General features: G+C 38.3%; 1 protein-coding gene across 4 annotated transcripts in view; it reads left to right on the top strand.

Annotated features, from left to right (window-relative positions):
* The window catches only part of LOC101083473 (S-adenosyl-L-methionine-dependent tRNA 4-demethylwyosine synthase TYW1), a 212081-nt gene that overhangs the window by 83902 nt on the left and 101946 nt on the right, over nucleotides 1-26233 (top strand). For all 4 annotated transcript variants that reach the window (XM_023247040.2, XM_023247039.2, XM_023247038.2 and 1 more), the window contains one exon: nucleotides 16716-16825. In XM_023247040.2, coding sequence (XP_023102808.2) covers nucleotides 16716-16825 — 110 coding nt within the window. The remainder of the gene's footprint in view (nucleotides 1-16715; nucleotides 16826-26233) is intronic.

Below are 26233 nucleotides of genomic sequence, written 5' to 3'. Positions count from 1 at the left end.
AAGATCGTAGGGTTTCTGTATATCTTTCACCTAATGTTCCCTAATGTTAAGAAAGACCTTACTTAACTCTGGAACAATGATCAAAACCAAGAAATTAATATTGATGCAATACTATTAATGAAACTGGAAACTATTTGAGTTTCTTCAGCTTTCCCACTAATGGTCTTTCAGGATTCAGTTTGGGATCCCACATCACATTGAGTTGTTATGTCTCTTTAGTTTTCTCTAGTCTGCCATAGTTCTTTCCTTGTTCTTCATGATTTCGACACCTTTGAAGAGTTTTGGTCAGATATTTTGTCTAATGTTTTCTCATGGTTAAAGTGAAATTATGGATTTGGGGAAGACTACCATAGAGGGAATGTGATCTTTCCAGCAGGTCTTATTAAGGGCTATATGATATCAATATGTCCTAATACTGGTGTTGTTAACCTTTTTGCCAGGCTTTCAAGTGTAATGTTCCACCTTAAAATTGATTTCTTCTTTGTAAGTAATAAATATTTTGATAAGATACTTTGAGCCTATGCAAATATGCTGTTTCTCTTTAAGCATTTGCCCACTAAATATTTCATTCGTTTATGGATTTTTGCCTGCATCAAATTGTTGCTTTGGTGTTCTAATGTTTATTTTTTATTTCCTTTTTTTTTTTTTTTTTTTTTTTTTTTTTTTTTTTACATATAATGGAATTCTTCTGTGAGGAAGCATCATTTCTCCCCCATTTTAAAATTTATATTATATTAGTTTGGACTCAAGGATACTTATTCCTTTGGTTATAATCCAATACTATTATTATTTACTACTCATATTTTTCTAGCTTTGGCCATTAAGAGTTCTGTTGGGTTGACTTCTGTGGCTTTTCTTTCATTTAAAACACTGTGTGTTATATGACTCCAGAAGAAGTTTCAGGCTCAATTTGTGTTTTCCCTGACCAGCCTTGGAATCAACCCCTTCTCTAAGGAGCCTTAGTTTCCCTTATTGAAGAATGATATTTAAAGTCTAAAATTTGGATGCTTGCTATGTTCACTGTTATTGAGGTGTTAGTGCTTCCAGGCCTTCTCAGCAGATAGAAGTAGAAAATACATGTATGTGTGTATATCTGTCTGTGTATATTAAAATACGGAACCATGAATTTGTACTGATACCTTCAACTCCTATCAGCATCACAGAGCTCATTCTGGCATACCCTTATTTTGTAACTTTTTTCTTGGGCAGTAAGAACCTGGCCTGGCTGTTTTCAACTACAACATATTAATGTCAGTTATAGTTATATGCATGTGAAGGACTTTTAGAATTGCAAACTGACACTTTGGGAGAAATAAATTTATTTTAGGATGGCTTTTTCTGGCTTTGTTATGAGGATGATGCTGATCTCATAGAATGAGTTAGGAAGTGTTCCCTCTTCTTTTATTTTTTGGAAAAGTTTGGGAAGAATTGGTGTTGATTCTTTGAATCCTTAGAGGAATTCACCAGTAAAACCTGTTTTGGGGCTTTTCTTTGCAGGGAGGTTTTACTTACTGATTCACTTACTTTACTTGTCATAAGTTGGTTTAAATTTTCCATTTCTACATGAGTCAGTTTTGGGAACTTGTATATTTCTAAGAACTTGTTCATTTTGTCTAGTTTATCTAATTTGTTGGCATATAGTTGTTTATAGTCTTTTCATAATCCTCTTTGTTTCTGTAAGGTTGGTAGTGAGGTGTTAATTTTCATTTCCGAATTTACTAATTTGAGTCTTTTTTTTTCAATCTAGGTAAAGGTTTGTCAGTGTTGTTGATCTTTGCAAGAACCAGTTTTTGGGCTCACTGATTTTTCTCTAATGTTTTTGTTTCTATTCTGATCTTTATGATATCCTTCCTCTTGCTGCCTTGAACTTCATTTGCTTTTCTTTTTTCTAGTATTTTATGGTATATAGTTAGGTAATTCATTTTTTTTTTTTAACGTAGGTGTTTATAGCTATACATTTCCCTCTGAGCACTGTTTTAGCTACATTCCATTCATCTCTTAAGTATTTTGTAATATCTCTATGTTTTCTTCTTTGATCCATTGGTTGTTTAAAAGTGTTATGTTTAATTTCCACACATTAATATTTCAGTTTTCTCTCTGTTCTTCACTTCTGATTTTATGCCATTGTGGTTGAAGCAAATATTTCGTATGATTTCAGTCTTTTAAAGTTCATTGACACTAGTTTTTTGATCTAAAATATGGTACAACTTAGAAAATGTGCTATGTACACTTGAAAAAAATGTGTATTCTGATGTTTTTGGGTATATTGTTTTGTTTATGTCATAGGTATTTTTGGTTTATCATATTGTTCAAATGTACTATTTCTTTATTGATCTTCTGCCTAGTTCTGTCTGTTATTTAAAATGTGGATTTGAATTTTATAATTATTAATTTAGAGCTGTGTTTTCTCCTTAGCTTATAAATTTCTGCTTCATATATTTTGGTGTTCTTTTATTAAGTATGTATTTTGTTATAATTGTTAACATGTTCTTAATGGATTAACCCGTTTATCAATATATAATGTTCTTTGTCTTTTGTAGCAGTTTTTGACTTAAAGTCTATTTTGTGTTATATTAGTATAGCTGCCTCAGCTCTCTTTTGGTTACTATTCGTACTAAATGTTTTTTCCTCCTTTCACTTCTATTTGTGTCTTTGGATCTAAAGTGAATCTCTTGTAGGCAGCATATTGTTAGATTTTTTTTTAAGTTTATTTATTTATTGTGAGAGAGTTGGTGGGGGAGGGCAGAGAGAGAGAGAGAGAGAGAGAGAGAGAGAGAATCCCAATCAGGCTCCACACTATCAGTGCAGAGCCCTAAGCAGGGCTCTAACTCACGAATTGATAGATCATGACCTGAGCTGAAACCCAAGAGTCAGACGCTTAACTGACTGAGCCACCCAGGCGCCCCTAGATTTCTTTTTTTAAATCCATTTGCCAATCTCTGGCTTTTTTTTTTTTTTAATGTTTATTTATTTTTAAGAGAGAGACAGAGTGTGAGCGGGAGAGGGGCAGAGAGAGAGAGAGAGGGGGAGACACAGAATCCAGAGCAGGCTCCAGGCACTGAGCTGTTGGCATAGAGCATGATGCGGGGCTCAAACTCACGAACTGCGAGATCATGATCTGAGCTGAAGTCAGATGCTTACCCAGCTGAGCCACCCAGGCGCCCCAATCTCTGGCTTTTAATTAGAGAATTTGACCCATTCACTTTTGCTCTTTGTTTTTATAAGTTTTTAATCTTTTTGGCTGCACACTTTATTACTGCCTTCTTTTGTGTTTGATTTTTTTGTTGTGTACAATTTGACATAACACAATTTGTTGTGTACAGTGTTTCCCTTTCTGTACATTTTTTAGTTATTTTCTTGGTTATTCCCCTCAGGATTAAAAGTAACCTCTTAGACTTATAACACTCTACATTTAATTTTCTTTATTTGTGGTAGTTCTATAAAGTTGGCACAAACCCTGCATTAGCAAATACTAAACTGTGACTTTTAGGAGAAATAAAGGATTAGGTTCTTGCACTCCTCTTGGCCCAACATATTTGCCATCTTATCAGCACATAACTTTGTTTTATGTGTGTTTCTGTTTAAAGATGCCTTATTTTATATATACTGTTGATTCATTAACATTGAACTTACGGCCAACAGCACTGTAATTCACGCCTCAATGAAGCTTACCTAACACATGTATTTTCCCTGCAAGGCACATCACACCTAAGAACACTACACGGCACTTTAGCAGTGTGCTTGGAGACTATTTTAAATAGTAGCATCACTAACAAACAGCACAAAGTGCAGAAAATGGGGCATTAAGTTGACTGCCAAAAGAACACTTTGCAGTACAAGAGCTTAAACAAGGCAAAGAGAACATTGCCTTGTTTGACCTCAGTTGGGAGTGTGTGTACTATGCGACTCAAATTTTTTGCTGCTGAGTGGCCATGAATGACCACAAATATGCCTCAAATATCGATTTTGGGGTTACAGAGAAAGTTTAGCAAGTAGGTGATTTTGCAAATATGGAATCAGCAAATAGTGAGGATTGACTTTATTTTGAACTATGACCACCCTTGGTTCAACTATATTCAAAAACTTTGTTCATACAGAGCTTCATTCCCGTTCTTTTATGTTGTTGTCACAAATTACAACTTTATGCATTGTGTGCTCATTAACATACATTTGTGATTATTGTTATATACATTTGTCTTTTAAATTGTATAGGAAAAAAAGAGGAATTAGAATCCAAAAGTGCGGTAATACAGACTTCTGTATTTGCCTATGTAATAACCTTTATGTTGTTCTGTATTTCTTTGTTTGGTGCATGTCTGTCTAGTGTCCTGTCATTTCTGCTTCAGGGACTGCCTTTAGCATTTCTTGTAGTACAGGTCTTAATATTTCCTTTGGTTTTGAAGAATAGCTTTGCCAGATAGAGAATTCCTGGCTAACATTTTTTTTCCTTTTAGCATTTTAAATATGTCATCCCACTGCGTCCTGACCTTGATTGTTTCTGCTGAGAAATTGACTGTTAATCTTACTGAGAATCCCTTATGTGTGATGAATGTCTTCTCTTGCTTCCTTCAAGATTCTTGAATCCTTTGTTTTTCAGCAGTTTGATGAACTGCTGTGTCTTGGTGTGGATTTTTTGAATGTATTCTGCTTGAGTTCATTGAGCTTGTTGGATGTGTAAATTCATGTCTTTAATTTGGGAAGTTGTTACATTATTTTTTCACATATTCTTTCTGCCCCTTTTTCCCTTTCCTCTCCTTCTGGGACTTCCATTAAACATATGTTGGTATTCTTGTTGTTTTTTTTTTTTTAAATGTTTATTATTTATTAGAGAGAGAGACAGAGAGAGAGAGAGAGAGAGACAGAGAGAGAGAGACAGAGAGAGAGAGAGGCAGAGACAGAGAATAAGCAGGGGAGGGGCAGAGAGAGAGGGAGACACAGAATCCAAAGGAGGCTCCAGGCTCTGAGCTGTCAGCACAGAGCCCAATGCGGGGCTCGAACCCATAAACAGTGAGGTCATGACCTGAGCAGAAGTTGGATGCCTAACTGACTAAGCCACCCAGGCGCCTTGTATGTTGGTATTCTTGATGGTTGTCCCACAGGTCTTGTAAGGCTGCGTGCACTTTTCTTCACACTTTTTTTTTTCCAGTTCCTCAGATTGGATAATTGACATATCTTCAGATTTACTGATTCTTTCTTCTCAAAGCCTGTTCAATCTGCTGTTGCAGCCCTCTGCTGAATTTTTTGTTATACTTTTCAGTTCTAGAACTTCTTTTTGGTTTCTTTTTATCATTTGTATTTCTTAATTTATTGTCAGCATCTGTTGAGATCTTTCTCCTGGTTTTCTTCAGCTCTTTGACCATGGTTTCCTTTAGCTCTTTGAGCATGTTTAAGACAGGTGACTTAGTCTTTTTCTAGTAAGTATAATGTTTGTGCTTCTTTAAGGAGAGTTTTTGTTAATTTCTCCTGTGAGTGGTCCATACTTTTCTTGTTTCTTCGTATGCTTCGTATGCTTCTTCGTATTGACAGCTGACATTTTGGATATTATGATGTGCTAACTCTGAAAATCAGATTCTTCCCATTCTTCAGGTTTTTGTTGCTTGCTCTGGGTTTTAGTTGTTTGTTTAGTGAGTTTCTAGACTATTTTTATACAGACTTTATTCTATGTTGTGTATTGTCTGTGACGCCTTTGTTTTAGTGGCCAGGAAATGTGTTGACAGAGATTTCCTTGAGCACATGGAGTCAAAGAAAAAAAGAGGAATCCCCCCCCCCCCCACCAGTCTTTGCAGATAGATTCTGTGTTGGGGCATTCCTTCAAAGCTTGGCCAGGCTATTTATTGACAACTCTGTCTTTGCCTTCACTGCCTGCATGTGCTGAGCCTGAAAGTCAGATGTAGGTGAAAGTTTAGTGTCTTTTCAGGGCTTTTCCTAGAATGCATTGTATCCTCAGTGTGGTTCAGGCTTCTTTTATTCCCTGGTGTGTGTGAGTGCTTTTCAGTGCTTTGACTCACCCAGGACCCTGTCTCCCAGCGTTTCTTTACAGGCAGTCAGCCACGTGTTGTTTTCTTACTTTGGTGCAGTCAGCAGCAGATTGTTTATCTCCTGAGATCTGTGCAGAGTTCTTTTTTTTTTTTTTTTTTAACTTTGATTACAGAGTTTTTTGAATATAGGTAAATAGTATAATAAGACTTTGTGTGCATTTTATTAACACAAAGTCAGTCGCGTTCCATTTATCTTACTATTTATCCATTTATCCTTACTATTTTGATGCAAATCCCAGCCATCATATTGTTCCGTCTGTACATATCTCATTTGAAGGTTACTGTATGTGTTGCCGAAGCGAACACTCTCAGTTGAAGGTTAATACAAAAAATAATATCTTTTAAGAAAGAATACACCCATAATATCATCATCTCATTAAATTCTCATCATCTCCTATTGAAGGAAGTACATGTATTCCCTTGTCTAGTTATCCAGGGATATAGTGGAAAACAACAACAACAACTGAAATGTATCTCTTTGGACATCTTGTTAAATCAGTGATTCTCAGCTGGAGCAAAATTTCTGCTTTTCACTTGTGAGGGGTGGGCAGGGCAGAACCTGGGCCATTTGACAATGTCTGGAAACATTTTGTATCATTCTTATCGAGGGAGGTACTTCTGGTGTCTTTTGGGCAGAGGTCAGAGATGCTCCTAAACATCCTGTATTGCACAGGACAGGACAAACCTGTACAACAAAGAATTAACGTGTCCAAAATGTCAGTCGTGCTGAGGTTGAGAAGTCCTGTGTATAGTCTAGATCCGCAGCTACTATTTCAGTCAAGGACATTGCTAAAATGTGGTGGCATTGCAATAAAATGATACGTCACACCTCCTTTTTATTTAATTTAATTAATTTATCTATCTATCTATCTATCTATCTATCTTTATTTTAGAGAGAGAACACAAGAAAGGGAGAGGGGCAGAGGGAGAGGGAGAGAGAATCTTAAGCAGGCTCCGTGCTCAGTGCAGAGCTCAACGTGGGGCTTGATCCCATGATCCTAGGATCATGACCTGAGCTGAAACCAAGAGTCAGATGCTCAACCAACTGAGCCGCCTGGGTGCCTCATTACATCTCCTGTTTAGTGATAGAGTATGCGCTTACAAGTCTTAAAATATTATAGGATGAATATTTGCAAAACAAAAGTCATATGATTATGTGAACTGAAATATTTGGATCACCTAATACTTAGCTTGTGGAGGAGAGAATCAAGTGCTTTGTGTCCTAGTTCTCATTGCTACACATTTTATAGTCTCTTCTCTCTTCCTAAAATTCTTGACATAAGTAGTTGTGTGTGTGTGTGTGTGTGTGTGTGTGTGTGTGTGTGTGTGTGTATGTGTGTGTGTGTCTGTCGTCGTTTTTGAAGGTCAAGATTCAAAAGAGGATTTCGTGGGTAATACCCCTTACATGTAGTACCTGTTTATAGCCAGTAACGCAGTTCTTTAGTTTCTGAGGCAATACATTTACCCAGTTTTTAAAAAAGCAAACAATATACTTAACAAATTCATTAGTGAGATGTTAGAAAGATAAAAGTAAATGGAGAGGTTTCCTGTACTGTGGCTTCTGATCAAGAAGTACTAATACACTGACTTTTAAGATTAGAATCCACCATCTGGTTCAGTTATAAATAATTTAGTACGTATGTTAGAAAAGGCCTACAAAAATTGATTTAAATGCTTATGTGAGCATTTTGTTTATTTTTGTTTCATTTTACAGGTTCTTAAAAACAGCCTCTGAGCCTCAGTTTTCTTAACTGTAAAATAAAAACAGTAATACCTTCCTTACAAGGTTGCTATGAGGCTTAATTGCTTGAGGGAGATGGTGCATACGAAAGTACTTCAAACTGCAACAAGATGTGCAGATGTGAGTTTTCCTAAATGAATTTCTCTAACTTCATTTGGATAATATGGGTAGCAGATGGCTTTAGATAGATAAAATATTACTCTGCTCATTTTCAGAAAGAGTTGTTGAGTTTTATGTGTGTAGATAGCCCAGACTTACCATTGTTTGTCTCCCGTTTCTGCCTGTGTGAGTGAAAATTTTTACTTTGAGATGTCAAGTTAAGAGTTATATCTGTCTTGGGGCGCCTGGGTGGCTCAGTCAGTTGAGCATCCGACTTCGGCTCAGGTCATGATCCTCGTGTTCATAGGTTTGAGCCCCACGTCAGGCTCCGTGCTGACAGCCCAGAGCCTAGAGCCTGTTTGGATTCCATGTCTCCCCCTCTCTCTGCCCCTCCCTGCTTGTGCTCTGTCTTTCTCTGTCTCTGAATAAATAAATAAATAATACGTTAAAAAAATTTTTTTTTAAAAAGTTGTATCTGTCTTGACCAAATAACCTGATTACAAAAATGGGCAAAGGATCTGAACAGACTTCTTCAGAGAAGATATACAAATAACACATGAAAAGGTAATAATATTCCCCAATTGGAAATAAATGAAATGCTCATCAGCTGACGCATGGGTAAACAAAATATCCACCAATGGAATATTATTTGGAAACAAAAAGAAATGAGATAGTGATGCATAGTACAAATTGATGAACCTTGAAAACGTAACACTAAGTGAAAGAAGCCAATCACAAAAAAACATATGGTATAATCGTATCGTTTATTTCTATGAAATGCCCCAGGATAGAGGAACCTGTAGACACAGAAGGTAGATCAATGGTTGCTTAGGGCCTGGGGGGATGTGTGGATTGAAGAGTGATAGCGAAGTGGAGCAGGATCTCTTTTGAGGGTTGACAAAAATGTTCTAACATTGCTTTGTGGTGATGGATGCCCAACTCTATGAACTGAGCAGTTCAGTTGGGCAACTCTATGCCCAACTCTATGATAATGAATGCCGTTGGGTTGTACACTTTAAATGGAATTTTATGGTATGTGAATTATATTTGAATAAAGCTTTTAAGAAAGTTTTGCTTGGATGGTAAACACGAGTCTTTAAAATATATTTTAAATGTATTTTGAAAGGTCATCCTTGCACATAGTGAAAATTCAAAATGCATAAAAGGTTATACTGTGAAAATCCTTTTTTCATCCTTGTCTTTCAGTCACTTGGGTTTTCAGAGATATTCTGCACAGGTGCTAATAGATGTGTGTGTGTGTGTGTGTGTGTGTGTGTGTGTGTGTGTGTGTGTGTGTGTGTGTGTGTCTTTGTAAACACACACACACACAAGTGGCAGACTGCTTTACAGTATTCTGCATCTTGCTTTTTTTGTTCCTACTTTATAGAGATCTTTTCATATCAAAGCGCATATAGATTTAGAACCAGATTTTAATCTGTTAAATTAAATCATTGTTTGGAAAGCAAGAGAGAAACATGTTCAAATGGCCTTTGTCTTTAAAGTAGTGACTAAGGTATATCTCTTCCACAAAATTTCCTCATTCCCCATATTTAGTAGGATTGTAATTTAATTTTGCTCCAAAGTAATGTTGTTGTTGTTGTTACTATTTTTATTACTACTGTGGTAAGAATACCTAACATGAGATCTGCTCTCTTAACAAAATTTTAAGAGTACAATACAGTATTGTTCATCGTAACAAAAGGTTCTCTAGAACTTAATAATCTTATGTAACTGAAGCTTTATATTTGTTAAATAGCAATTCCCAATTTCCCCCTCCTTTAGCCCCTGGCAACACCATTCTACTGTCTGCCTCTGTGTGTGTGACTATTTTATAGACCCCATATAAGTGGTATCGTGCAGTATTTGTCCTTCTGTAGACAGCCTATTTCATTTTAGCATGATGTCCCCCAGGTTAGTCCACGTTGTCACATATGGCAGCATTTTCTTCTTTTTTAAGGCTGAATGATATCCATTGTATGTGTATACCACATTTTCTTTATTCACACATCGTGACTAATAATGCTGCAGTAAATGTGGGAGTGGGTATATCTGTTTGAGATTCTGTTTTTCATTCTTTTGGAAAAATACACAAAAGTGGGATTCTTATATCAAATGGTAGTTCTCTTCTTAATTATTTTTATAACTTCCATACTGCTTTCCATAGTGGCTATACCATTTTGCTTTTCTAATAGTGCATAAGGTTCTGATTTCTCCATATGCTTGCCAACATGTGTTATTTTATTTTACTTTATTTTTTGTCTGATAGTGGCCATAGTCATGGGTATGAGGTGATATCTTACTGTGATTTTGATTTGCATTTCCCTGATGATTAGTAATGTTGAGAATTTTTTAATATACCTGTCTGTCATTTGTATGTCTTCTTTGGAGAAATGTCAAGTCCTCTGCCCATTTAAAAATTGAGTTACAAGTCCTCTGTCCACTTTAAAATTGAATTATTATTATTATTTGCTATTGAATTAATGGAATTCCATATTATTTTGGTTATTGACCCTTATCTGATATATAGTTTGCAAATATCTTTGTCTATTTCTTAGGTTATCTGGTCACTCTGTTGTGTTTTGGGTTTTTTGTTTTTTTGTGTTTTTTTTTTGGCCTGAATGTGCTTTGTAGTTTGGTTTAAGGCAAATGAACTTAAGCTGTTCCTGTAAATTTTTTGATGTGCTCTTTTTGCTCTGGTAGAAGATAAATAGCAAATAAATTTCAAGAACAAAATCTTAAAGACTTGATTAGGTAGTGTGGTGTGTGGGGATGTTATCAATCAAGTGCAATTGAAATTGGTAGAAGTTTAATGATATTTGTGAGATCAAAAAAGGAGAGAGGGAATAAATAATATTAACTAATGAAAGAGGATAAATAATTATTGATGCTGCAAAGATTGAAGACAGTAGACAGTAAAGTATTAATATTTGAAAATTTGAAAAATAATCAAATTCCTTGTAAATTTATTTATTTAAAAAAATCTACAGAGTTTATTCAGATTTCATCAGTTTTGAATGCACTCATTTGTGTGGTGGGAATACGTATGTATGTATTCCTGTACAATTCTATCATATTTTTGAATTGTGTGTCCATCACCACAATCAAAATACAGACTTTTTCCATCACCAAAAGGCGCCTTCTTGCTACCCCTACTCCCTTGCCCTCCACATTCCTAGTACCTGGAAATCACTGGCCGTTCCCAATTTCTAAATTCCTTGTAAATTTAGATTTTCAAAAGTAATTCAGGAAGAATGTCATTCTGAGCAGTTCTGTAATCACTGTAGTAATGGAATCGGTAGTTACAAACCGTATCAAAAAGAAACCAGACCTAGATGGTTTTATAAGTAAGTTCTAAGCAAATACTCAAGGAAAAGAAATTCTCCAGAAAGCAAAGAAAAAGGGAACACTCATAGACTAATTTTAAGAAACCAGTGTAACTGGATTGTCTGGGTGGCTCAGTCGGTTAAGTGTCTGACTTTGGCTTAGGTCTTGAACTCACGGTTTATGGGTTCAAGCCCTGCTGTCAGGCTGTGTGCTGACAGCTCAGAGCCTGGAGCCTGCTTCAGATTTGGTGTCTTCCTCTCTCTCTGCCCCTCCCCCGCTAGTGCTCTGTCTCTCAAAAAATAAAATAAACGTTAAAGAAAATTAAAAAACAAAACAAAACACTAGCGTAACCTTGATAGCAACCCAGAGAACAGCATTAAAAACAAATATTGCAGTGCAGTTTCATTCATTAGTATGGGTGTAAAATCCTAAACAATATATTAAAACACAGAGTCCAGCATTGAAAAACAAGAGATCGTGGTCAAGATGGGTTTAATTTTTGCAAATATAATTTTTTATTTTTTAAAATTGAAGTATAATTAATATACAGTGTTATATTGAATGTATACAGTATGATTCAATAATTCTGTACATTACTCAGTGCTCATCAAGATAGGTTTTTTGTTTTTGTTTTTGCTATTATAGCTGGTTGTGTTGTAATGAGTACTCTGCTGTATAAAATGTTTTCGGATTTTTACTATATATTTTAGACCCAGATCATATCAATTTATACTTCAGCGTGTGAATATGATGCTTCTTTCCCTGTGTTTCCAACGTTTCGTGTTTTAAGGAAGGAAAACTGTTTCTTATGTGGCAGGTTGCAAAGGTTGTTTGGAAAGTTCTGGTATCCGTTCATTTACCTTCCTGTAGTGTTAATATCTTAACATGGGACATGGGACAGTTATCACAAGCAAGAAATTAACATTTCTTGCTAATTAAAATATATATAACACTATTAATTAAACTGGAGACTGTTGAGATTTTGCCAGTTTTTCCATTACTGTTCTTTTTCTATTCCAGGATCCGGTCCAGCATCCCACATTGCATTTAGTTGTTATGTGTCCTTAGTCTTTTCCAGTCTGTGACAGTTTCTTAGTTCTCCTTGTTTTTATGGCTTTAACACTTTTGAAAAATCCTGGTCAAGTATTTTGTAGAAGGTTCCTCAATTTGTATTTGGTTTATTTTCATAATGAGAATGAGATTATGTATATTTTTGTGTGAAGCAATGTGTTCTCAGTATATCAGTCCTACCAGAAGGTATATGCTATCAGTTTGTCTTATTACTGATGATGTTCAAGGTATGCATGGAAATTGGTTTTTTTGTTTGTTTGTTTTGTTTTTTGTTTTGGCTTTTGGATATCCAACTGTTGTAGCAACATTTATTGAAAGGATTATCCTTTCTCCCTTAAATTGCCTTTGCACCTTTATAAAAAGATCAGTTCACAATAATATAAGTTGGGTATATTTCTGGATTCATTTGTCCTTTTGATCTATATGTCTTTCTTTGGCCAATACCACACATTCTAGTATATAATAAAGACAGTTGATTTTTGTATATTGACCATGCATCTTATGCACTTGCTAGGCTCTCTTACTAGTTCTCATTAGTTCCAGTATGTTTTTTGTAGATTCTTTTGAAGTTTTATGTAGACAAACTTGTCATTTGTGAAGAGAGAGTTTACTCCTTATTCTGGCTTCATTTCACTACTAGGATTTACATGCTGTATAGGAGTGGTCAGAAAGGATATTTTTACAGTGTTTCAGATCTTAAGAGGAAAGCATTCATTCTTTCACTGTTAAGTTTGATGTCAGCTATGAGGGTTTTTTTGGATCCCCTTCATGAGATTAAAGAGATTCTGTTTTTTATTTTTAGTTTGCTGAGAGTTTTTGTCATTAATGGATGTTGCATTTTATTCAGATAATCATTTTTTCTTCACTCTGTTAAAATGGTGAACCAGAGGGGTGCCTGGGTGACTCAGTTGGTTAAGTGTTCAACTGTTTTTTTTTTTTTTTAATTTATGCATTTTTTTTGAGAGAGAGAGAGAGAGAGAGAGAGAGAGAGAGAGACAGCACGAGTGTGGGAGGGTCAGAGAGAGAGGGAGAGAGAGAGAGAACCCCAAGCAAGCTCCCCACTGTCAGCACGGAGCCTGACATGGGGCTTGAATTCATGAAACCGCGAGATCATGACCTGAGCCGAAAGCAAGAGTCGGACGGACGTTTAACCTCCTGAGCCACCCGGGTGCCCCATGTGTCTGACTCTTGATCTCAGCTCAGGTCTTGATCTCAGGGTTGTGAGTTCAAGCCTTGTGTTGGGCTCCATGCTGGACATGAAGCCTACTAAAAAAAAAAAAAAGGAAATTGGTGAACTAAAGTGATTGATTTTTGCATATTGAACCAGTCTGTGTTTCTGGTTCAACTTGGTACTTGGTTGTGACACATTATCCTTTTTATGTGTTGCTGCATTTGATTTGCTCAGGGTTTTTGTTTGTTTGTTTTGTTTTTTTAGGTTTCTGTGTCTCTGTTCATGGAGGGTGTTGGTCTGTAGTTTCCTTGTAATGTCTTAATCTGTTTTGTTGTTGTTGTTGTATTAGAGTAATTCTGGCTTCATATAATTTTTCTTTTCCTTTTTTCAAAAAATGTTTATTGAGAGAGAGAGAGAGAGAGAGAGAGAGAGAGAGAGAGAGAGAGAAAGCAAGCAGGGGAGGGGCAGAGGGAGAGAGAATCCTAAGCAGGGTGCACACCATCAGTGCAGTGGCCTCATATAGACTCATCTGATAATCTCTCTTCACTGATGCTTTAAGCCATTTATATTGAAAGTGACTATTGGTATGGTTTGATTAAAATCTACATCCTGCTGTTATCTATTCTGTTTTTTATTTTTCTACCTGCTGTCATGTTAATTGAGCATTTTAAATGATTTTATATTTAAAAAAAATTTTTTTTTAATGTTTTTATTTATTTTTGCTACAGAGAGAGACAGAGCATGAGCAGGGGAGGGGCAGAGAGAGAGGGAGACACAGAATCAGAAGCAGGCTCCAGGCTCTGAGCTGTCAGCACAGAGCCTGATGTGGGGCTCGAACCCACAGACTGTGAGATCATGACCTGAGCTGAAGTCGGTCGCTTAACTGACTGAGCCACCCAGACACCCCAAATGATTTTATGTTTAATCTTGGCTTATTATTTATGTATTTTAAAAATATTTTAGAGATTTCCCTAAGGTTTACAATGTACATCTTTAATTAATCAGAGTCTACCATCAAGTAATATACCCCTTCATATGTAGTGTAAGGATTTTACAACAGTATATTCCCTATTCCTCTTTACTACCCTTTGCTATTGTTGGCATAGTAAGTTTTACATAAGTTGTAAACGCATAGTACATTGCTACTCTTTTTTACTGACACTGTCAGTTATTTTTAGAGCAGTTAAAGGTAAAAAAGGTAAATGTGATTTTCCCCTTTCCCCCCCTTTCCAGTGCTCATTATTTCTTTGTATAGTTTCAGGTTTCTATCTAGTGTATGTTTCTTTAGTCTAAACAATTCCCTTTAACATACTTGTGATGTAGGTTTTCTGACAAGGAAGTCTCTCAGATTTTGTGTGCAAAAGCCTTTATTTTCCATTTCTGAAAGATACTCTGAGTTTAGAATTCTGGTCGATGCGTTTTGTTCCCTTTTTTTTTTTTTTTTTAAGCATGCTTCTCAGGTGTCATTATAATTTCAGCTGGCTTTTGTTTTCTGATGAGTTGTCAGATGTAATTTTTAATCTTTGTTCTTAGGTAATGTGTCTTTTTAGGCTGTCTTTTTTTTTTTTTTTTTTTTTTTTTTTTTAATATCCTGGGGATGCCTGGGTGGCTCAGTTGGTTAAGCATCCCACCCTTGGTTCGGGCCAGGTCATGATCTCTGGGTTCATGAGTTTGAGCTCTGCGTGAGGTCTCTGCAACAATAGGGCAGAGCCTGTTTGGGATTCTCCCTCTCCCTCTCTCTCTCTCTCTGCCCCTCCCCTGCTCATGCATGCGTGCGTTCTCTCTCTCTCTCTCTCTCTCTCTCTCTCTCTCTCTCTCTCTCTCTCTTTCTCTCAAAATAAATAAATAAAATAAATACATCCTGGTTGTTCTGAGAGCTGCTTGGATCTGTGGTTGTTTTTCACTACCTGTGAAAAATTGTTAGTGGTCATTTTTCTACTATTTCATCTGCTTTGTTATTTCTGTTTTCCTTCCGGGATTCCAAGTATGTGTATTTTGGAGGTATTTGTGTTGTCCCACAGCTCTCAGATGCTGTGTCCCTTTTTTTTTTTTTGTCACTTAAAGAACACTATGTGTTTTAGGTGGCTTATTTGCATTGGTCTCCAAGTTTTTTTACTCTCTCCTCAGCTGTTACAAGTTACTGCTGAACTGGTCGAAGGCCTGTTTTTCATATTTAGCATTTCTCTTTGGTGGTTGTGTTATAATTTCCATCTCTCTGCTGAATTTACCCATCTGATCTTGCATATTGCCCACCTTTTCTATGAGGGCTTTTAACATATTAATCATAGCTTTTTAAAATTCCCTGTCAAATAGTTTCACCACTTGGGTCAAGAGTTTGGTTCAGCCAATTGCTTTGTCTATGGGGAATGTGTTGTTTTCTTGTTTTTGTATTCTTTTTTTTTTTTTTTTCTGTTTTGTTTTTGTTTAAAGTTGGACTTCTTATGTAGTACTTAAGAGACGAGGTGAATTTTTTTGTGTGTTTGAAAATCAGTACACCTTTCCTTTCTGCTAGGCCTTTACTTTTTGGAGTTTAGGTTAATCTAGTCAGGAGTTGGGCTTGAGTTGAGATTTACTGTTTCTGTGCTTCCCTTCAGTGTACCACAGGTTTAAAATTCCTCAAGGCGATCCTTGTGTGTAGCGTGGGGGCTGGTTTGACAGGTTTTTTCCTTTATATTTTTTAATGTTTATTTTTGAGAAGAGGGAGAGAGAGGGAAGACCTGTGGGGGAGGGGCAGAGAGAGGGAGACAGAATCTAAAGCAGGCTCCGTGCTGTCAGTGCAGAGCCCCATGTGGGGCTTGAACCCACGAACCATGAGATCATGACCTGAGCTGCAGTCGGACGTTCAACCGACTGAGCCACCCAGGCGCCCCGACAGGTTTTTTTCTTAATGTCTGATCCATCCTAAGCTGTAGGTGTTTCCACTGTGCTGCCTCTCAGGGAGGGTCAGTCACTGTGATTGTGCAACTCTTCCAGCAATATTCTATCGGTCGTTAATGGATGCCTGTTAACCTGGTGGTGGGTGGCTGGGAGAAAAGGTTGCACATTTCGTATTGTTCTGATTAAATCCTCAGTCTTAGCTAGGCACTTCTCTGCCATCTAACCCTCTCTGCTAGATGTCATGACTTAGAATAAGCTGGAAAACACTGCTATAAATAGCTGAGCTCCTAGGGGGAAACCAACTCTAATTTTGTGATTTTATGGACTATGGCATAGTAGATGACTGAGGTGTTATTACAGAGAGTCCTTTAGAACTTTTGCCTCTCGTTCTCAGGCACCACACCAACCCAGTGGGCACTGAATGGCGGTGGAAGATGGACCAGCCTGAAATGATCTTAAAGGAAGCCATTGAAAACCATCAGAACATGATTAAGCAGTTTAAAGGTATTTATCTACCTTTTACAAAGGAATGCTAATTAGTGCGTATTAAATTGGCAGCCGAATTGCCTCTTTCACAGGACTTTGACCCCACTGGCAAATTTTCATACAGGGAAGTGAAAACTTTATAGAAATACTGTATACATTTTGGCTTTTTTCGTTTTTACTGACAACTCTTACATCCTATATGGTGGAAGAACTAAAAAAACGTAATTCAGAGCTTAGCAATTGCAAATACGATGCACGAGGCCTGTAAGTTTTGCCTGGGAGTGTATTATCATCCACCCTGAACAATTTTGATATTGTTCTGTCTCAGTAAGCACAAAGCAGCCTAAGAATGGATTGAAAAGTTGAGATCATTGGAAAAATCTTAAATAATATCAGTGATATAGTATTAGTTATATAAATGCCTTATAAAAAAGGAGGGATACTATTAATAAAAATTCCCTCCACCCGATCCATAGTGATGTAAAAATTCTGCCCCCCAGTTTCTGAACTTCCTGATTCAGTTCTGTTTCATACTTACAGGTATATGATTTTACTGGAGGTTTCTGGTTCTCAGGCTTTAGTGTAAATCAGAATCATCTAGAAGTCTTGTTAAAACACAAATTCCTGGTTTCCTTTTCCAAAGATTGTTCAGTAGATGTGAGTGGGGCCCAGGCATGTGCATTTCTGCAGCTTTCCAGGTGGTGTCAATGTTGTTGAGCTGGGGACCACTTCTCGAGGCCCAATGCTGTCATGGAGGTGGTGGACTCACAAAGTGTTGGCTTGGTGAGGTGATAGCTGCATATACTGAACTGAAATTTGTTAGGTTCCCTGTTAAATCTATGTGTTTGTCTCCACCTACCACTTACAAGCCCTCCTGTCCTGTCCTTTCCTTTGCTGTGCAGTAATAAAAAAATGAATTTTAACCAAGGTGTTGATAAAGGCCCTCTTGTGGTGCTAGCTTCATATGTGGGAGTCTTTCTAAACCCCAGTAATAAGCATTTTGAAGATCAGGCGATTCTTTTCTTTTACGTGAAGAAACTTGTTGTGTCAGGTCACTGCTCCTTGAGATTATATTATAGTACTTCTAATAAGTGCTGTTTTCTTTTTTAGCACACCAAGCAATTCTTCAGTTCTCAGTAGACACTGACTGGGTGTCCTATAAATTTAATTTGGTTCTAACACTGTCTGGAGGTCACATCAGGCCCTACAGGGTCAGGGTTCAGTCCTGTAAGACTGCCCCACATCAGACCCCAATCTCAAGTCCTGGTTGTTACCTGGACTTGCAGTTCTGATGGCAGTAAATTGGAGGTTCCCACTCCCTGTTCTTTGGATTTGATTAATTTATTGGGGTGGCTCACAGAACTCAGAAGCATTCACTTACATTTACCCGTTTATTATAAAGGGTATTTTAGAGGATTCAGATGGACAGCTAGAGGAAGAGGTGACATAAGGCAAAGTCCGCAAACCTCCTAAGCACTGGAGCTTCTGTCCTAGTAGAACTGGAGCGCATCATCGCCCTGGCACTTGGATGCACTCACTACCCTGGAAGCTCATCAGCTCTTGTTGTTCACGAGTTTTTATAGAGCTTCATACCCTGCCCTGTTTCCCCTCCCAAGAAGTCTGTGGTGTGGTTGAAAATTCCAGCCCTCTAATCACTTGGGCTCTCCGGTGACCAACCCTGTCCTGAGGCTATTTAAGGGCCCTAAGTCACCTCATTAGTGTAAACTCGGGTGTGCTCAAAGGGGCTCCTGATGAAAGACAAGAGACGCTACTTTCCGTCAGGAAATCCCAAGGGTTTTAGGAGCTTTCTGCCAGGAACCAGGGCCAAAGATCAAATGTATTGCTTATTATACCTCAGTACTTAATGAATATTGATTATTGATCTCCAAACAAACCATATGCCTTCTTAAAAAATTTCAAGGTGAAGTCTTGTTTTCTTTTGGATCATATATTAGAGTTCTCCAGAGAAACAGTCACCAGGATCGTGTGTGTGTGTGTGTGTGTGTGTGTGTGTGTGTGTATGGTTGTGTGTGCAGCGATTGAGAGTGAGAGATTGATTTGGGGAACAGGCTCACCTGATTGTGTAGGTTTGGGGTAAACCAGCAGGCTGGAGACTCGGGGAAAATTGCGGTTCAAATTCAAAGGCAGTCTGCTGGCAGAATCCTTTCTTGCTTGGGCAGAGTCAGTTTCTGTTCTATTAAAGCCTTCAACTGACTGGATGAAGATCATCCACCTTCTAGAGGGCAATCTGCTCTTCTACAAAGTCCACTGATTTCAATGTTAATTTCATCCAAAAGACAGCTTCACAGAAACATCCAGAATAATATTTGACCAAATATCTGGGCACTGTGGTTCAGCCAAGTTGACAGATAAAATTAATCATCACAGATCATAACATCAGAAGCTGACACATGCCAGTAATTTATCTTTCGATTCTAGTAAGTTTTATTTTAGTGCCTAAAGAGCCAATTGTACCTTTCAGTAATGGGACAATGACCGTGAGGACGTGTTTCCCAGACATCTGGCAATCTCCCTGAGTGAGCTGTGTCCCAGGCAGTTTGTGTGGGGAGGAAGCAGCCCTAAGGACGAGGCATTCATTCTTTCATTCTGAGATGTCCTTGATGCAGGATGACAATTTGAGTTTTGATAGTAATTTTTCTGACAGGAACATTTTTGCAAATTCACTTTAAATGGAAATAAGTAATGAATAAATCATAAGGCTGACTTTATTCATGTTAATAACATGTTAGGTGAACTCAGAGAGCACGTGTTCTTTATTGTCTGCCTTGCTGGTCGGAATGGCTCGTCCTGTGTAGGCCGGTGTATCTGATCGGTTACCTTGTACTTACCTGCATATCCTGTAATCAGTAGACATCTCAAATGGTTTGTCTTCAGGTTCCCATGGGGGTAAGAAACAAGAGTTTTAAAAAATGTATATTATCTTGTAGGGGGAAGATAGAGAATGGATTGCAGAGAGAAAGAATAGAGCGTATCTGTGGACCAGTGAGTCCTGAATAGGGGTTTCAATGCCTAAGGGGGAAGGGATGGTACCTATGTTACCACGACAGCAGAACAGCTATTCACATAATCAAAAATAAATTTTCTACAAAGGTTTTCAAATTGGAGCTGGTTGACGTTTGTACGCTGACACTGTTCAGGGCGCCAAAGCACTTTTTCTTTAAAGTAGTAGTAGCAGTAGAAAATGGATTTATATTTGAAGGTGGGGTGGGTGTAGAAAGGCTGACACATGAGCATAAAGGAGGTCTCATGTGTTAAATTTTATGTTTTCACAAAGAGCGAGAGCTCTCTTCATCACCAGATTTAGGATTGTGGTAACTCTTTGTTGATGCTTTTTATTTCATTCCAAGCTTAACTAAGACATTGGCTTCTCTGAAAATCTGTCTTATTGCTATAATAATGAAAAAAATTTTTTTTGAAGTTTATTTTTATTTTTGAGTGAGAGCATGCACAGGGTAGGGGCAGAGAGAGAGAGAGGGAGAGAATCCTAAGCAGGCCCAGCACTGTCAGTGCAGAGCCGGATGTGGAGCTCAGACTCGTGAACCGTCAGATCATGACCTGAGCCGAAAGCAAGAGTCGTTCATCTAACCAGTCGACTGAGCCACTCAGGTGGCCCTTATTGCTACAATAATTATCGGTACACCTGGCTCTGATACTATAGTATTATAAAAGGGGGAGGGAAGCCCTAAACGTTAAAGGATCAAATACATACTTTGTGAGAATCCAGAGTTCTTCTAGAAAACGGCTGGTGGTCTGTAGCCCTCGACAGACAAACATGTTAATTGTATTCTTGTAAAAAATCACATAACTTGGGCAAAATAATGGAATTTTAATGTTTCAGACTATTGGGTATGTTTTCTCTTTTCTTGGCTCTCAGCAGAAAGTAATCTAAACCATTCAAATTCGCGGTTGTTTATTTTATTGTAGACATTCATCAGGCAGTGAGATTTTAATTTATAACTTCACTCAGTGGTTATAGTCTAAAGTTTTCTTTTTTTATGAAGCTGAATTCCTCCTGCAGTGAGTGAAATCTCTGTGTTCTAGTTTTCATTCATCCCTAGGGGAGAGGGTGTAAATAAAACCGGTCCCCTTCCTTTCTGAATAGTGAGCCTCAGAGAAAGGATGGTGAGGTTCATACAAGTCACACTACCGCTTCTGAACCCCGTACCTGGGTGCAGTCGTGACGTGGGTCCTGAGTTTGGACTCTACAGATGCAGATACGTAACTCTAGATTTCATCTTAGCCCCTGGTGGAGTCTGTTGTCTCTCTTCCCCAAATCTGCACTCCTCAGTAGGGATTGGTCTGGAGAGATGGCTTACCTCGCATGATGCAATTACTCACTTCCCGAGGCCCTTCAGGAAAGTTCCCCTTTCTTTTCTTCCAAACCCAGATTAGAGTTTCCCTGTTGGAGCTCCAGTGCTATTACCCTGTGCCCCCTTGTGGCTTGAAAAGAGCAAAACAAAATAAGAAACCAAAGGAATTAGGGTATTAGCGGTTTCCTTAGTTGGAATTTGGGTTACATTTTACTGTAGGAAAAAATTTTGTATTTAATTAGGTAACATTGAAATAGATTTATTAGTACTGTAGTTTTAAGTATATTGCAGATTAATTTGGTGTTTGGGGAGTTTGAATGGTAACTTAATCTTCATTTTAATAATGCTGTATCTGTGGGAATACAAATTTCAGGCTTAAACAGAAATGCTTTAGGAACATTTAAAGACAATTTTCAAAGAATTAAAGCCATTCTTAGTTGGCTATATCCTGCATATCCTGACTACATCCTGTATTTAGATAAGGTTTACTCTTAACTCATTAATCATTTCCCTTATTCCGGCTTGGAGTCCTTTGTTTTTTAGTGTGCTTTTCTAGCCTATGGTGAATACCTGCCTTCTCCCATGGGTCTGGTTCAGTCATTTTATGATTTTATTTTTGTGGAGGATGAGACTTGCTGTGTGATTGCTTATTCCCGCGGGGTGTCAAGCTTTAGCTGAGTGGCCAGCCTTGAACAGATTTTGAAGATATTCTGAGTTTTTAAATGCTTCCCTTTTGTGCTTCTGTTCTCAGTTCCGAGGGCAATCATTGTCTTTTCAGTTTTTTAATTGAATCATTAAAATATCTTTCTTTTCATGACCTTCATTAGCTTTCCCTTTATGCACATGCAAAATTAAGTTTATATTGATTACAAGTGGGTCAGAATTTCAGTGCAGCTCAGCATCTTTTCAGAATGCTGCCTGTCCCCCTCTAAATACTACCGTGGCAGGAGAAATAGTTCCCGGAGAGTGGGGTGGAGGTTTTCTTAGCTCAGTTTCCCAACAGTTCAGCAGTTGGGTGAGTGCACACTCTTTGTCAGGAACGTCCTCAGTCCTGAAAGTGCAAAGATGGAAAAGACATTATTTGTTGCCAGATATTTTTCACCTGTAGTTTAAAACTGAAGTAATGCCAAAGAAATAAAGGGTCTCCAACTGATGGTTTTTACAAATGAGGTATGTTAAAGTACACATCCAGAAGAACGTGGGGGCAGTGAGGAACAGCATCACCTGCTAATTGTTTTCTCAAGGTTGTTTATGAGAAACCTCGCAGTGGAAGTGACAATAGCAAAGTTATCTATGACGTTGAAGAGGGGCGGGGTTGGGGGGGTTTCTTAGGAAGATCTTGGCCAGGAGCTATATTGTTAAGAGAAGAAAGAAGAGAATGTTTTCTGATTGACCCACACTTTAAAATAGGCATAAATACTCTGTGCTGAGCAATGTGTCATGTTTATTTTTGTGTCACTTGGTTTTATTGCTATGACATGAGGATAACACTTCTGGCATCTTAAGTTTCTGCTTTGGCATCTTTGCGTGAGAGAAGGTATGCTTTGTAGCTAATCTGATGGCTGTAGTGATGGTCCAGGATCAGGAAGCTGTTCAGGATAAGAGAAATGTCAGAAACTTGCTAATGGGGGTGGGGGTGGGGAATCAGAACGACAAAGCACATTGTAGTAGTGAAGGGGCTAAGGTTAAGGGAAACATGAGAATAGAGTGTGTGTGTGGGGGGGGGGGGTGGTGAGGGGAAGGAGACCACGTGGGAAGTATCTGTTATAGATGTGTTACTGAAATGTAGCATCTGCTGTTCCCTGGACTATTTTCCTGCTCCAAAGCTTCTTTCTATTAGAAATTTAGAGGATGTCTTCTTTTCTGACCTATTTCCTTGAGGACAGTGAAGGCAGGCGGGAAATTGTGTCCCTAAGGGCCTTGTTTCAGGAAAGATCACTATAATAGCCTCTGGCAGTGAGCACGAAATAGAAATCTGCTTTTATGAAGGAGAGAACCACGATTTTATGTCTTCTTCTCAATACCTTACTTTTGAGAAAATTAGGATAAGTTTTAAATCCCGGAATCATTACTCTTAGAAGATTTATCCCCAGGGCTTTTTTTTCTGTCTTAGTTTTTGTTGTTGTCATTGTGTAAATGGGCAAGTTGATGTTTTTAGTTCAGGCTCTCAGAGAAGATGACAGCCGGTTCCTTTGCTTTTACATCGTCCTCCTTCCCCAGCTGCTCCTTGGTCGTGTCCTCTGCCGACCCCTCTTGCTTTCTCTAGATACGCAAGTGTCCTAGCGCTCAGTTCTCTTCTCTGCACTCACTGCCCTGGCAGTCTTGTTCAGGCCAGGAATGGAAATACCATATGTTTGCCAAAATGTTTGTTTCTACCCAGTTTGTCCAAAATCCAAACTTGAATGTTGGACATTCATTCACACATGTAACATAAATTTCAAACCTTACCAGTCTGAAATTGAACACAGGTTATTCCCTCCCTGCAATACCTGTTACCCCCAAGGCGTTTTGTTTGTCTCCTTTGGTGGCGCTCTATCACTCTGGCCAAAAGCTTTGTAGAAATCATTGACACCTCTCTTTGTCTCATATCCTGCATCCAATCCGTTAGAAAGTTCTATTGATTAGATCTTCAAGATCTCTTCCCGCAGCCTCCACTGTCACCGCAGCCTTGGAAGCCACCATCTTAGATTATACAATAGCCTCTGGCCAGATGAGCCTGTCTCTTTGCCCCTTTGTTCTCAGCATAGCACCCAGGGGGTTCTATTTAGAGGGAGATTGAGGTTATGCCACTTTTCTCAAAACCCTGCAGTGACTACCCATGTTTCTCAGATTCCCTGGACATGTCAGCATGCTCCCACTCTGGGGCCTTTGCTCTGCTGTCTGCTGCCGGGAGTGCCCTTTCCCTCTTTCTTCTCTGGGCCCTCTCCCTCATCTCCTTCAAGTCAGATCTCACATTTTCAGTGAGCTTCGTCTCACCGCCCTTTGTACGAGACGGCCTACCTCTTTGGATCCCCAGTTTTCTTTACCCGGCTGTACATTTTCTGTTCCATATGCTGATCACCTTCTAATATACTAAAGATACGCATGTCCTGTGTGGTAGTCCTTAGCCACATGTGGCCCTTTACATTTTAATTAGTGAAAATTAAATAAAATAAAAAATTTGGTTCATCATCAGTGACGCCACACCACATTTTAAATGCTCAACAGACATGTGGCTGGTGGCTGCTGTATTGGATTGAATAGACAGAACGTTTCCATCATCTCAGAACCTTTTCTTGGACCACAGTGGTATAGAATTCACAGATTTATTATGTTTAATGTTTATTCTCTGTCTCTCCCAAGAATATAAGCTTCACAAAGGCAGAGGGTTTTCTCTAAATAGAGAAATTATTTATAAAACAATTTACTATAGAAAACTTGCCTCGAACACTATTTGGCACATAGTAGGCGATCAATAAATATATGTTGAATTGAATGGAATTACCATTTTAATTAAGATAACTGAAAGATTGAATTTCTGTTGCAATTCAAAAAATAAATAATTATTATTGTAATAAAAATATTTGCAGCTAACATTTTTTGAATGCTTCTGTGCTGGGCCTGGTACTGCACTAGATATTTCAGTGAATTCTTACAAAAGCTGTGTGTGTGTGTGTGTGTGTGTGTGTGTGTGTGTGTGTGTGTGTGTGAAATCCCCACGTGTAGATCAGGGAATGGGAATAAAGAGGTTGAGTGGCTTGACCAAGGACACAAAGCAGCCTACTGGTAGAACCAGAATTTAGACCTGCTTCACGTGACATCAGTTAGGGCCTAGCCAGTGCTCAGTTATTCTGAGTTTCAGGTTACTTTTGCAGTTCAGGTTAAATCTGCCCTTCTACTCTTCTGCTCATGAGGGGATTAAAATTAATGATATTTTTTACGAAAAGGAAATTGTATGCTTAATGCGGAGTTGTTTTGGCAACGTGGAGTTGAGTCAAGAATCAGGTTTTATTTAAAACCTTGATTCACTTGAGTTAAGATCTTCGATTTCAGTCACGTAAAAAACTATTCATTTAAAAATACTGATGTGAAATGTGAAGTACATTCTCAGAATTGCAGTTAGAGAGTGATCAAAGAAGATCTCACCTGCCACATTTATATTGTTCTGATTTTAGCCTGTATTGCGTTAGTTTGATCTCTCAGGTATTTAGTTGCAGTTGCTTATTTCCACATAGAGTGTGTGTGTGTGTGTGTGTGTGTGTGTGTGTCCCAAGCAGGCTCTGCACTATCAGTGCAGAGCCTGGTGTGGGGCTCGAACTCATGAATCCTGAGATCCTGCTGAGCCAATATCAAGAGTTCAATGCTTAACCGACTGAGCCAACCAGGCACCCCTCATTTCCCTTTTTATATTCTTTCCAAGTCTTCCAGATTCTTAGATTGAGGGACTGTCAGGAGTGCCTTCTGCATTAGAAGTAAGAACAGTTTTTCTCAACCCATGCTGTACACTGGAATCAAATGGGGAGTGTTTAAAAAATGCTGGAGTCCCATCCCCAGAGGTTTCGATTTAATTGGTTTGGGATACTACCTGGACATCGAGATTTTTAAAAGTACTCTGGGTAGTTCCAATGTCCAGTGAGGGTTGAAAACTGTCTCCAAACTTTTGTTTGTACATTGGAATCACCCGGGGAGCCTCAGAAGCTGCTGATGCCCATGCTTCTCCCCCAGGGACTGTGATTTAGTTAGTCTGTGCTGGGGCCTGGGGTTTGGAAGTGTTAAGGTTTCCCAGGTGATTCCAATGTGCAAACACATTTGGGGAGCTCTGGTTTATGCAGTGGTGTTCAACCTTGGCTCCACATGAGGATCACTTGAGGAAGTTTAAGTCTCCTGTTATCCTGGCTTATACCCATCCCAATTAAATAGAATCTTTGGTGGTGGACCTAGTTTTTGACATTCCCGGTGATTCTAACATGTAGCCAAAGGTAAGAGCTTCAGGTTTGTTTTTCTCTCCTATATACTTTTGGACCAACTCCATTTAGTTTCACAATGCAGAATACTTGAGGAACGAAGGGGGAAATGACTGGTCTAGAAGAGGCTTTTCCTTATACTGAGTTCATTC

The sequence above is a fragment of the Felis catus genome, chromosome E3 (assembly GCF_018350175.1).
Source record: "Felis catus isolate Fca126 chromosome E3, F.catus_Fca126_mat1.0, whole genome shotgun sequence".
Classification (NCBI taxonomy): Eukaryota; Metazoa; Chordata; class Mammalia; order Carnivora; family Felidae; genus Felis; species Felis catus.
Note: the sequence above shows the minus strand (reverse complement) of the source record. Positions and strands in the feature narration are given on the sequence as shown.